The 13,258-nt window shown below is 39.8% G+C and overlaps 1 protein-coding gene across 1 annotated transcript in view; it reads right to left on the bottom strand.

Annotated features, from left to right (window-relative positions):
* Positions 1 to 11,744: 11,744 nt before the first annotated feature.
* The window catches only part of LOC108360285 (uncharacterized), a 139,000-nt gene continuing 137,486 nt past the window's right edge, over positions 11,745 to 13,258 (bottom strand). Inside the window, exon 4 of the mRNA XM_017612498.1 lies at positions 11,745 to 11,869. Coding sequence (XP_017467987.1) covers positions 11,746 to 11,869 — 124 coding nt within the window. The 3' untranslated portion in view covers position 11,745. The remainder of the gene's footprint in view (positions 11,870 to 13,258) is intronic.

The following is a 13,258-nucleotide window of genomic DNA, read 5'->3' as shown; positions in this document are numbered from 1 at the left end:
TTAGGAAATAAAAATGACATACCCAGTTCTCCGAAAAAGTGCCCATTCGTCGATTGCCACTTAAACCGAAATTCCCTGCAAATCGCGGAATTTCCCGCGAGTTGACAAGTTGAAGGATGCAGCTATCTAATCACTTTGTACTTGTATTGGAAACCACAATTTGTGTGTATTTTAGAGTTTGTTCAAGTCAGATGCCGAAATTGTAAAATTTTTCCCCATTTTAATTGCAGGTATGTACACAGTATGCTACATGCGCTTGTCACCCGCACTTAACCTCCTGGGAAGACGCGTACAATATTACTTACAGTTGTACATAAATATGTATGGATGAATGCATTTAGTTCACCGAATGCGCCGCTACTACTTACATGCATATGTATAAATTGACACTGAGCAAAACTACTTAAGAAAAAATCATTAGTTTAATACAGTGGTGCACACAGGAATCTCCGGGAGCTACTCGGCTTTCGCATACAAGTCGTGTGTGCGCAGCTACCGAACTTATGCGCCGCTAGTTTAGAATTAAGCTTGAGAACAGCAAAATCGAATCACATAGTTGCACTTACAGTTCATTCGGCAGGGGAAAAGCGGTTGATATGTAAGTGGGTCATTTCCAAACGAAGTGCTATTTTTTTGTTCCCCCCTTTTTATACCCGAGCGCACTTGTGCACAAGGGTATTATAACTTTGTTCACATAACGGTTGTTTGTAACAGGCAAAACGAATCGAGATAGATATAGACAAATGTATACATAAATGATCAGAATGAAAAGAGAAATCGATTAAGCGGTGACTGTCTGTCCGTCCGTCCGTCCGTCCGTCTGTGCACACGATAACTCGAGTAAAAATTGAGATATCTTAACGAAACTTGGTACGTGAACTTCTTTTGGGCGTGGGACGGATGGTATTGAAAATGGGCGAAATCGGATAATAACCACGCCTACCTCCCATATAACGGTAATTTTAAGAAATACGAAAACTGCGATATTTTAGTAACTACTGAAGATTATTCACTCAAAATTTATATTTACAATAAGTCTTAGACAAAAAATAAGAACATTAAAAATTTTTGGAAAATGGGCGTAGCCCCGCCCACTTATGGTTACATGTGTATATCTTGGTAACCGCTGCATCAATTTCTTCCAAATTCGGCACAGTTGTTGGCCTTGATATAACATACGAAATGGCCGAATATTTTGAAAATCGGAGAATAACCACGCCGACATCCCATATAACGGTAATTTAGAGAAATACGAAATCTTCGATAAATCAGTAAATATTAAAGCTAAGTTATTCAAAATTGGTGCTTCCAATATTTCTTTACCAAGAAATACGGTTATGATAAAGTTTTGGAAAATGGGCGTGGCACCGCCCACTTATGATCACATATATGTATCTCGGTAACCGTTCTACCAATTTGTACCAAACTTGGTGTGGTTATTGTGCTTGCCACATAGAAGAAAAACGTTGAAAATTATTGAAATCGGACTAAAATTACGACCGCTTTTCATATAACGGTAAATTTCGGAAATTGATACACCCGGCTTACCATGTAGCGGTAGCTTTCGGAAAGGTGGAAAACATATATGTTCTGTTCCTTTGAACTTCGGACTAAAACCTGTGGAACTGTCAAACTACAATTTTACGCTCTCAAATGAGAGTAAAAGGAGAACAGATGCAGAAGTGCATAGGAACGCAAAAAGCACTATTTTCTGTAAAAACGTCAGACGGTTTGTTTACATGTCATTGGCACTACACTGATTTGGCTGAAATATCACTAAATAATTAATAAAATCTATACATATTTAAATATTTCGTTGTTTACTTCCATTTTATAACAAATATAAGGTTCTTTGCTTTCACCGCTTTCTATTTTTGTTTGCACATGTAAATCAGCTGATCGTTTGACAATTTTTAGGAACTTACAGGAAAAAAATCTCCGGACTAAATCCTGTAACTTCTGACTAGGAACAGTTGCTCAGTTACTCTCTCAAATGTGTTCCCACTTACAGGTTTTATGTCAATAGGAACGACTTCCTGTAAGTTCTGACTAAATCCTGTAAACCGGACTGCTATTGGAACAGACTAATGTATTTAATACTTGCGCCGGGTATTTAATGTTCGGCTCCGCCCGAACTTAGACTTTCTTACTTATTAAATTTTTTTTGGTGGTAAAAACGAAGTATCCAAAACAGCATTATACGAACCAAATAACAAGCCACTTACAAATCTGTTTTTTTTTTAGTGTAAGCCGTTTTGTTTTCGTTCGCGAACGGTATTTCTTTGATATATTTGACCTACTTCATATACAAATATTTGTCCCCGCTGGTTATTCGTAATTAACACGAAAACAAAGTTTAAGCTAAGAAACAATGAAAAAAGGCGTAACTGTTTGTAAATGAGCACCTTAACCTTTATTGTTTTATTCTATTTTCGCCTGAAAAATTGTATTAACATAAGCGTGGCTTTTTATTATAATATTGGCCCTCCGAATTTTCCTAAATGTAACTTTTTTATTTTCTTGTTTATTTGTTTTCGTGAAATAAGACTATTGGAAAAAACCCGAAAAATGTGAAATATTTCCAGAATGTCACTTCTAGGTGAAAAAGGATTTTTTTATTTAAAAAGCTTATTTCTCCAAAAGTGTTCAAATGGCATATATGGGAAATTGTTGCCGAAGAAATATTAAACAGAAAAGGTTGCTTTCTAAAAAATATCATGACATGAAACCACGAAAAATGTCATGAAGAAGGTCGAAAAAACTTCAAAATTAGTTTATGTAATAAATTGGATTCAAAGTAATATGCAAATGTTTAAAAAGCATGCATTTAATGTTAAAACTCAGTACAATGCTTATCGGTTAGTATAATTTTTTCTAACAGTTCCTAAACTTAGGATTAAGCCTTTAGCATTTTTTAAAAAGTGACATTCTGGAAAATATTTTACAAAAATGCAAAAGTAAAGAATAAATGTATCTTTGAAGAGATTGAAAGCAGTTTCGTATTCTGCACAAATTTTTACGTCGGTAAACGGTTTCAGAGGTAAATTTAACAATCTTAAAAAAATATATAATTAATACTTGCCATGGAGACTTTTTTTGGAAATTATCGAAGGACATACGGTCACTAGACACGAATAAAGGCGCGACCTCAAAAGTTGACCGCGAAAAAATGCGCACAATAAAAACTTCAGCGAAGAAAGCCTCTTAACATAGTTGACGGCGAAGAAAGACGCGTTAAAATAGTTGACGGCGAAGAAGGACGCGTAAACTTATTTTCGCGGTCAACTATGTTTGCGGGTGTAATAGTATGTACATTCCGTAAATAGTTTTGGGGGAATAATGCTGCATAAATCTATGATTACGCGTCTTTCTTCGCCGTCAACTAAGTTTTTCTTAAGCGCCTTTTTTTCGTACAATTTTTTTTATGCGTCTTTTTTCGCCGTCGTAACACTAACGCGCCTTTATTCGTGTCTACCCTGCAAACCAAAGTTCCCGAAATCTTAACGAAATCTTTAGGAGTATCTGATTTCTGTAACGATTTTTTTCCGAATCTTCAAAGAAAATTATATGAAGTGGTTGACACGAACTCGTAAAGAAATTTCTGTACGAAAAATAAAGAAAATTCTGAAAAAAGTCTGCAAGAAATTCTTCACATAGTAGCATTATTTTCATTTCTTTACCGATTTTCTTCCGAAATTTCGTAAAAGAATGTAAGTGTGCGTAATTGATTTCATTTTAGAAAATTCGGCAAAAAATCGGATGGGATATTTCCGAATACTTTCAAAATTCTTTACGATTCAGAATACTCTGAAAAAATGGTTTGCAGGGTAGTGACGATACATACATAAATTCATATGTGTGTATGTTCCAATTTACAAACATACATATGTTTAATTTGTTGTGTCAACCACATACTGCACATGAGTGTGAAGCGACGCTTTGTCTTTCGTTTCCCTGCAAAAAATGCGACTAATCTGAGATGACTCCGAGAGCAATCGCAAATGAACTTGCGACTAATACCACTTTTGATCTCTTTATATGGAATGAACTGTTCGCTTTTGTTTGATCATGTCCTATGAAGAGACTAATTGTTCACCTTTATACCCGAACGGGTCTAAAACGCGACTACTCAATTTTAAAAATAAAAATAAAAATTTGCGCCAGCTGCGATTCGAACCGAGGTTAACAGTTTTGTTAAGCGAATACTCTCGCTCTGTGCCAACGCCGTACATAAAATTTCATTGAGTAAGTGCGTATATATCATTAAATCTTGAATAGTACCCGTTAGAGATGAGTTGGGCACTAAGTGATCTCCAATTTTACCCGTAAGGGATGAGTCTAGACTAATTGATCTCCAATAATACCCGTATGAGACTAGTTGCGACTAATTAATGCCCAATTGTACCCGATTAAGAGTAGTCTCGGAATACTCTCTTTAGAGATTTGTCTCAAAATTTTTTACATGGTTATAAATGTGTACATATGTATGTATATACATGTATGCATTTAGCAAGTTCAATAACCCTGTATTTCTGCTGCAGTTTTTCTGGTGACTGGTGCTGGTGATTCCATGCATCACCGATTGTTAGGCAATTAACTAGCGACAGGTTATGCGACGCTCATATTGAAAGTATCACATACTAGCGATTTTATGCATTACTGGTTCATTTTGTGACTAGTACACGTCTGGGTACCACTAACAATTTCGATCACCCGTCAGTAGTGAGTACTGGTCACCTGATATTAGCGATACCAATTCTTTTGCCTAACGAATTTAACATGGCAATGTCATTGAAGCGTACCGAGCGGTGCGCGTGGTTTGTCCTTTCGCTAGCGATTACCTGTTGCACAAGTGACGATTACTAATGGCTAGCGCATTGCCTAACGACCAGCAATGCACAAAATCGCTAGTATGTCATGCAACACTCCGAAACCATTATGGGCTAGACCCATTTTTGGACACGGTCTCAAGCAGACAGGGGGCGTGACCCGTTTGGGCTTGCCCAAATCCGAGCACCCTTGCCTGCTTACGAAACCGCGTGGCTAGCGGGCGTTGAAGGGGGCGAACCACCCCCTGCAGCGCCTAGCTACCACGAATACATACGGGGGAGACTGGGAAACCTTTCGATGCCCTGGGGGACCGCACTAATGATCAGTTTGTCCTTAGGTCACCAATCTGGACCGCCAACACCGCTACCGCCCTAAGGCCGAGATCGCTACCGAAACCGCCCGCAAATATTACCGAGGACCGCTAATCGTACTCTCGCTGCCATTCCGGGCCGCCGCTACCGTCTCCGCCACCAATAGGGCCCGGACCGCCGCTCTTATCACCGGGGCCGCCACCACTACTGCCGCCCCAGGCCGAAGCTATCATCACCGAAGACTGCGAAGTCTGACTATCGCCAACCATGACCGCTGTCACCGTCACCACCATCAGGGCCCGCTCCTACTGTCATCGCCACTGGGGCCACTGCAATTATTGTCGCCCAGGCCGCCGTTACAACCATCGCCGTCCAGGACCGCTGTCACCGTCGTAGTTAAAAAGGGCCGCATTCGCTCCTCGCCAAAAACAAGACCGCATACAACACCACTGCGGGGGTTCGCTGCCGCTCTCATCATTATATGGGCCACTGCCAACGTCGCCGCTGAGGCTGCCGTCACAGTCATCGCAGTCGCCGTCACAACCACCGCTATTGCTCTCATTGCCACGCTCTTCGCTACGACTGACGCGTACCACTGCCAATCTTGCTGTTACCAGTAGCGCTCCCGTCGCCGTAAAAATACCCGCCGAACAATCTCCGACTCTCCCCTCCAGGACAAGTTTCCGGTATTCTAGATAGCCGCGTGTGTGTGTGTTTTATTTGATGGGGGTTAGTGGGACCTTCGCTGGACTCTGGAGCAGCTGAGCATACCTCAGCCATCGACAAAACCTACCTCATAAATGGCGCCCGAGCAGGGACTCAGCTCTGCAAGCGTATGTGCAAGAACCTCAACAAGCACCAACACTGCGGAAGCAGGCTCATCGAACACACCATAACTAGTAAACGACACACGGATGAGCGAAAATCTGACCACCACACTAAACATTGACTCCCTTGGCTGGGTACATCTCTTGAAGAAAGAGAGATTGGTGGACGAATGGTGGGGCATCATATACCCATTGAAGGGAGCACTGTCGCTGACCTACACAGCACCCTGAGCAACCTCGTCAGGGCAAAAGAAACCGCAAATCGACCGAAAACCTTCTCAAAAAACTAGAGATGGAGATCGCTGCCGAAGAAGCTAGCATGGCGAAATCACCACACAAACTAACTCCTACAATTAGCCTTGGCGAATCCCTCTTGCACGCCGGGAGGGGGGAGGGGGGGAGCGGGGGTGGTGGTGCAAGACTAACCGCCCAGAAACGAGACTACATGAGCAATGCCGAAGTAATGAGCACAGTACGCCGTTGGGATGTACACTACTCCGGCGGCGACACTCTGCACGACTTCTTGGAGAGGATTGAGGAGCTGGCGGAATGCTACCAAATCACGCCAGACTAACTCCCCCCAACCCTATCCGAAATACCCCGCGGCAAAGCACCCCAATGGTTCCGCGTCCGAAGACATAATCATCTGGGTCGTATTCCGCACCGAAGTCGAACCATTCTTTCTTCCGCGTCGACACGTAAGTCAGTTGGAAGACGCCATTCGCCAGCGGAAACAGAAAAACCGAGAAAAGGTCAAGGACTACATCCTCGCCCTCCAAACGCTAATCCGACAACACCCAACGATGTGAAACGAAGACCACTTGGAGCGCATCTACGAAGGCTTGCAAGTGGAGTACCGACTATTCATAAAGCGGAGCGAATTCCAGACTTTCGACGAGTTGATGGGGCTCACGGTCGAATATGAGCTGCTGGAGATGCAAAAAGCGCGGACACCACCGCTTTCAGTGTAGAGGCCCGAGGTACTATTCTGCTCTCGATGCGGAAGAGATGGTACCCTCTTCAAGGATTGCCTGTGTCGCAAGGAGAAAACAGCCACCCTCAAATCATCCGCCGATCAACCAACCACGTCTCGACCAGGCTGGAAAGGTCCCGATGGCCGCTTCTATGCGTGGCATGGATGTCCGATCCCTAATCGATACTGGAGCCCCGTTAACATACATCAATGAATACCTACGCAAGCATCTGGAGCAGCGCAATATTCAGCTACAACCCGACAAACAAAACGTGCAACTAGCAGACCAAACGTCAAAATTGAATAGAACGGCCGAGCAACAAGCACACTGGTTGCCATCATTCCCGATCTGGCCGAAAGAATGATATTAGGAATGGACTTTTTGCCGCAACGGGGCATTGTCGTGTCACTAGACAACCAGCCACTAGCTCCCACCCCACCGCCGAGAGCCGATCCTACGGCCGTTCTGTGCAGCTTAACCGAAAGGACGCACCTGAAAGAGAAGCAAAACAAAAGACTGGCCGATTTCTTGGAAATCCACAAAGTGCGAATTTCCTAAATTACCGGGCCAAGCACCACCGACGAACGCGAGATCACACCCCGGCATTATCGACCACTTCAACAACGCTACTACCCACGCAATCCTGCCATGCACCACGTGATACGGAGACAGCCACATCCATCCGTAAACGCCGTTGGCGACAACCAACCCCACCGGACGAACCACAGCCCATTTCACCACGGCGACCGCCATTTGAAGCCGTGCCATGGCCACCAAACAAACCACGGGTCCTTAGCGTTAAAATATTTCACGATCCACCGCTCGCCCACGTTGCGCCCAAGCCACGCGACCAGCTGTTCGCCATATCGGACCACACAGCCGAAGCAGCGACAACAGCCGCCAAAACCACCAACTCAGCCCGGGAGACCACCGCCGAACCAAGGGTCACCCAACCATCACCCGATGTGGGCCCGGCTAAAGAGAATGAGAAGCCGGCCACCAGAGACACAGCTGATCCATTCAAAAAAATCTGCGGTTGAGACGATCCAAAACAACCGAGAGCGATGGCGATTCCGATGGAAGATGCACCGCATGCGCCATACAAACAGACGCGAGCCACGCCACCGTCCAACCAAGGTCATCGAGTTCACGAATTAGACAAACAACACCTCTTTTCTTCAAGGAAAAATTTGGAAATTTATTTTTGAAACCAATTAAGCTTAAGATAACTTGAATAATACAAAAAAAAAAACAAAAAAAAAGTACATATTCATTATTTAACAACTTACAACTGCACATAGGTACAACTACCCTGTAGGATCTCGGAATAGACTTGGAGCACACCACAAACTAGACTGCAAGTGGTTGTAAGTAGTCCAAAGTTTGGTCCAACAACATGTAAAATTCTATTTACATTTAACATTGAATGTCCTAGGCTCGGACCAATTGTCCGCTTCTTCAATACGTTGTAACCAATGGGGAATAAAACACAAAAATAAAACATGCGCCAGCTGCGATTCGAACCGGGGTTCTCAGATTTTTCTTGGTTGGTCTAGATACAAAGCTACTATACCTACGACTATATTTTTCGAGCAATTGGACCAATCTTTCCTTTTTTTAGTATAGCTCGACCCTGCGCCACCTATCGGAAAAGTTAACAGTTTGTGCACACCTCCTCCGAAACACCTTTTCAACAAAGCAACAATCGCTCGAATCCGTTAAGAAACATAGGAGAAAATTGTTCCCAATTAATTCATGCTTGCCTATTTATATATAGATATATGAGAACATATTGCATGGAACTGAGTTTGCCATACCTCGACTTTGGAGCCAGCTATCGGGCAGGTGTATTTACACTTATGTAGCGATTGTAAATTCTGAGTTTGAAGCAAATCGGACTACAAATGCGATTTTTTAGTATAGCTTGACCCCTGCGCCACCTATCGGAAAAGTTAAAAGCTTGTGCACTCCTCTTCCGAAACACCTTTCCAACAAAGCAACAATCGTTCGAATCGGTTAAGAAACATTGGAGAAAATTGTTCCCAATTAATTCATGCTTGCCTATTTATATATAGACTAGCTTATNTTCACCCCGCGCTTTTATACAAATAGGAAAAATAATTTAATGATGTTAGATTTTATTTCTGTGCCCATTTCGTTATAGCTCGTTATTTTCTAAGCGAGTTAAGGTATTTAGGCCGTTTAAAACTATGAAATTATAAAATCTCCTCTCTCCTCCCTCTAAGTTTACCTTAAAAGGTTTCCAGGTATACGACGCGTGAACGTGAAACCTTCTTGGAGGTGCCACGGCGAGTTCTAATATTTCCAACTCAAATTTAGTAACTTGGCCTTGATAAAATACCACTTCTCATTACTGTAGCAAATGCCTCAAGAGAGCTTTAGATTATAAGGTCGAACCCGGCTCTCCCTTTTCCATTTAATGAAATTTATTCTGTCTTCCACAAACACTTCCAGGGATATGTGGCAAGAAAAAGTCAATTTGTACAGGAAGTGCCACGCCCATTTTTCTTATAACCCTAATCTTCTTCCATGAATTTAGAATTGATTTTACATACCCCAGTACCAAGTCCCAGTACTCTACCATGAACACCTCTAGAGATAAGCAGTATAAAACAGTAAATTTGTACGGCAGGAACCATGTCCCCTTTTCGAATAACGCAAATTCTTCTCTATGAGTATGGAATTAATTTTGTATACACATCTCGGTGCCAAGTTCCAGTCCTCTGCAATAAACACCTCCAGAGATATGCAGCATAGAAAAATCAATTTGCATGGGAGTTGCCACACCACCTTTTCCAATAATTCTCATTTTTCTCCATGAGTATGGTATTAGTTTCACATAAATAAATACATATGTATTTCCATACCAAGCTTGAGTGTGAGCTTTACCCCAAACATTTGAAGAGATATGCAATATGAAACTTTCAGTCAGTATGGGAGGTGCTACGCCTCTTTTCCAAAAACGTCCATTTTTCTCCGTGAATATGAACATGATTTCACACAGTGTTGGCAAACTGTTAATCTGATTAATGATTCAAATGTTAATCGCGTTTGACGATTAAAATTAATTAGTCGTAATCAACTGTACGATTAATGATAACATTTTTTGAATCGTTAATCGCTGGCTGCGATTACGTTTAATTAATTTAAAACATTAATCGTTAATCCAATTAAAAATAAAATCTGATTAATTTGTCTAGTTTGTCCGAGTTTGAAACCAAACACCAGTTATAGTAATTATTTGTGTTTTACGCTTATAAAAAGCACATAATATAAAAAAATTATAATTATTGTTATTAGTAATACATAAACTGGGAACTTTTACAAACCTAGTTTGTAAAACGTTTGTTGGTATATATCTTAATGAATATGCACACCAAATTACTTAGATTGATGAGGAAACCCGACTTAGCCATACCGGATAAACTTGGTTTTTGTGCACAGGGAAATTCCAGCATAACTTAATGAATCACCAAACCTACTTGATCAAATGAAGAGTTAATGATTAAAAATTATTTTTTTAATCGCGGTTACGATTAACTGTTTAGTCAGATTAAAATTAATCATGATTAACTGTAATCAGATTGAATTTAATCGAATTAACTTACTGATTAAAACATCAATCGATTAATACCAATATTGATTTCACATACATATCACTATACCAAGTTTCAGTTCTCTCCCACAAATACTTCCAGAGATATGTATGTANAGTTACCGGACTTACTTTCAGTCTAAGACCATCCTTCCGAAATCCGTAGTAAGTGTACTAAATTTCGTTCTGATCGGAACACCGGTTAAGGAAGTAGCCTATTTTTTCAATCCAGGTCATACACCATCTTTGAGCAAATTTTCATTTTCAAACAGGTGGCAATTCTTAAAAAGGTAGCCTATTTTCCAGTCTAGGTCATAAGCTATCTGTGTACAAACTTTCATGCAAATCAGTTCAGGCATTTACACGTATTAGTTTAATTAAACTTTCCTAATACGTGATAACTCTTAAAATAGTAGCCTATTTTCCAACATAGGTCATAAGCTATCTCTGTGCGAAATTTCATGCAAATCTGTTCAGTCGTTTCCGCGTATTAATTTTATTAAAACTTTTTTAACAACTCTTTGGCAACTCTTCCAAAAAATTCGCCTATTTTCCACTGTAGGTCATAAGCTATCTGCTTGCAAAATTTCATGCAAATCCGCTCACATTCTTCCGCGTATTAATTTAATTAAACTTTTCTAGCAGGTGGTGACTTAAAAAAAGTAGCCTATTTTTTAACCTAGCTCATAAGCTATCTGTGTGAGAAGTTTCATGCAAATCCGTTCACATTCTTCCGCGTATTAATTTAATTAAACTTTTCTAGCAGGTGGTGACTTAAAAAAAGTAGCCTACTTTCTAACGTAGGTCATAAGCTATCTGTGTGAGAAGTTTCATGCAAATCCGTTTAGTCATTTCCGTGTATTAATTTAATTAAACTTTTCAACAGGTGGCAACTCTTCCAAAAAATTAGCCTGTTTCTCACTGTAGGTCATAAGCTATCAGCTTGCGAAATTTCATGCAAATCCATTTAGTCGTTTCCGCGTATTAATATAATGAAACTTTTTTAACGGGTGGCAACTCTTAAAGAATAGCCTATTAACCAATCTGGGTCATAAGCTATCTGTGTACTAAATTTCATGCAAATCCGTTCAGTCGTTTCCGCGTGATGGTTTCCCAAACATCCAAACATACAAACTTTCACATTTATAATATTAGTAAGATAAGATTAGTAAGATAAGCAAATATACTTACCCTCCACCAAGACTGCGGGTGGTCGAATAATATGGCTCCCAAATGTTATATTCAAAGGGATCGCGATATGTCGGTATTTCGTTCGTAATCTCCGCAGCTCTGGATTGTCTCTTTGAAAAGCTGCAAGTGGAATGGAAAAAATAGTAAATTGAGAAGTCGAAAACGAAACGACTATTTAATATAAAAAATCAAATAAAAAACTTTATAAGTTACCACGTTTCTATAAATGGACTGAAAATTCGAAAATAGTTTTTCCTGTCCCCATAAAATTTCTCTTTATAAGTTTTGATTTTAAAATTGTAGCAAAGGTCATTATAAAAAATTTGTGATTTAAACTGAAGATAGACTTATTTGATATCAATTATTTTGGGAAAGCAAATTTAAAATCAACGAAAAGCCAAACAAAAATCTAAATGTTTTATTTTTCTCAAATAAATTTCTAAAAACGCTATCTAAATCCAAATGATTTATTCAAATGTTTAACATTGAATTCAATTCCATTGAAACGTACTATAATTCTTCTAATCTATACTGGAATAAGACTGTAGATTGTTTTTCTGTTTGAACTCACTAATCTCCGGAACTACTGAATGGATTTTCACGGGGCTTTAACTGGTATCTAGACAGAGACCTCGGACGTAACATAGGCTATATTTTATCAAAACTGGAATGTGGATAAAAAAGATATACCAATTTTTGCAAACAAAATTTACTTTGCACCAAATTCTTTTGAATACAATTTTTCTTTTCAACGGCATCAACATATGCCAGTGTTTATTTTTCGTTATTGATATTTTTTTCAACTGAAATAGTAATTAGTGTCGTTCGTACATATTGAAAACCGTCTTCAACATAGATACATACGAGGTTAAACGTTTCTCGCGGAGTTTTGTGTCTTACAAGAGTGGAGTGTTTCTAAGAATCCGTAAGTCAAAAGATAATCGGTAGGTAGAAACTGATTTATTTAAATTTCTTTGTGTTTCGTGTATCACTATGGGATTTTGTACATACAAATTAATTCGATATTTTGAAATCGCTCGCATGAAAAGCATGTTCTGTGAATTAAGTGGATATAGTTCGAGGCATTCCCTTGAGTCAAGAATTGACATTTGGAATTAATTATATATTTACACTAGCAAATGCCTGGCTTGCTTCGCGGCGCCTTATAAGAACTTTTACGTTGAGCAATACAAAAATGGGGTTGCTATACAAAAACGGTTTTAATATGACAATGAGTTGACGATCAATTTATTGAATTTGTTAGTGTTTGGTATTTTAGGCTATTTCTTCACTTTCCAGCCAGACGTTTCGATGACCTTCTCAGCATCTTCAGGGGCGATTTCTTTATTAAATAAATAATATAAAAAAAACTTTTTAATATACAACGCTTTTATAAATGGACTAAAAGGTAGAAAATAATACTTCTCAGTCCCATAGAATTTGTTTTGATAACTTTTGATTTTGAAATTTTAGCAAAAGTCATTATAAACAATCTATGAAATTGAAAAT

The sequence above is a fragment of the Rhagoletis zephyria genome, unplaced genomic scaffold (assembly GCF_001687245.7).
Source record: "Rhagoletis zephyria isolate East Lansing unplaced genomic scaffold, Rhagoletis_zephyria_1.1 Rzeph_scaffold_00552, whole genome shotgun sequence".
Classification (NCBI taxonomy): Eukaryota; Metazoa; Arthropoda; class Insecta; order Diptera; family Tephritidae; genus Rhagoletis; species Rhagoletis zephyria.
The sequence above is the reverse complement of the archived record's forward strand: the minus strand, read 5'-3'. Positions and strand labels throughout refer to the sequence as shown.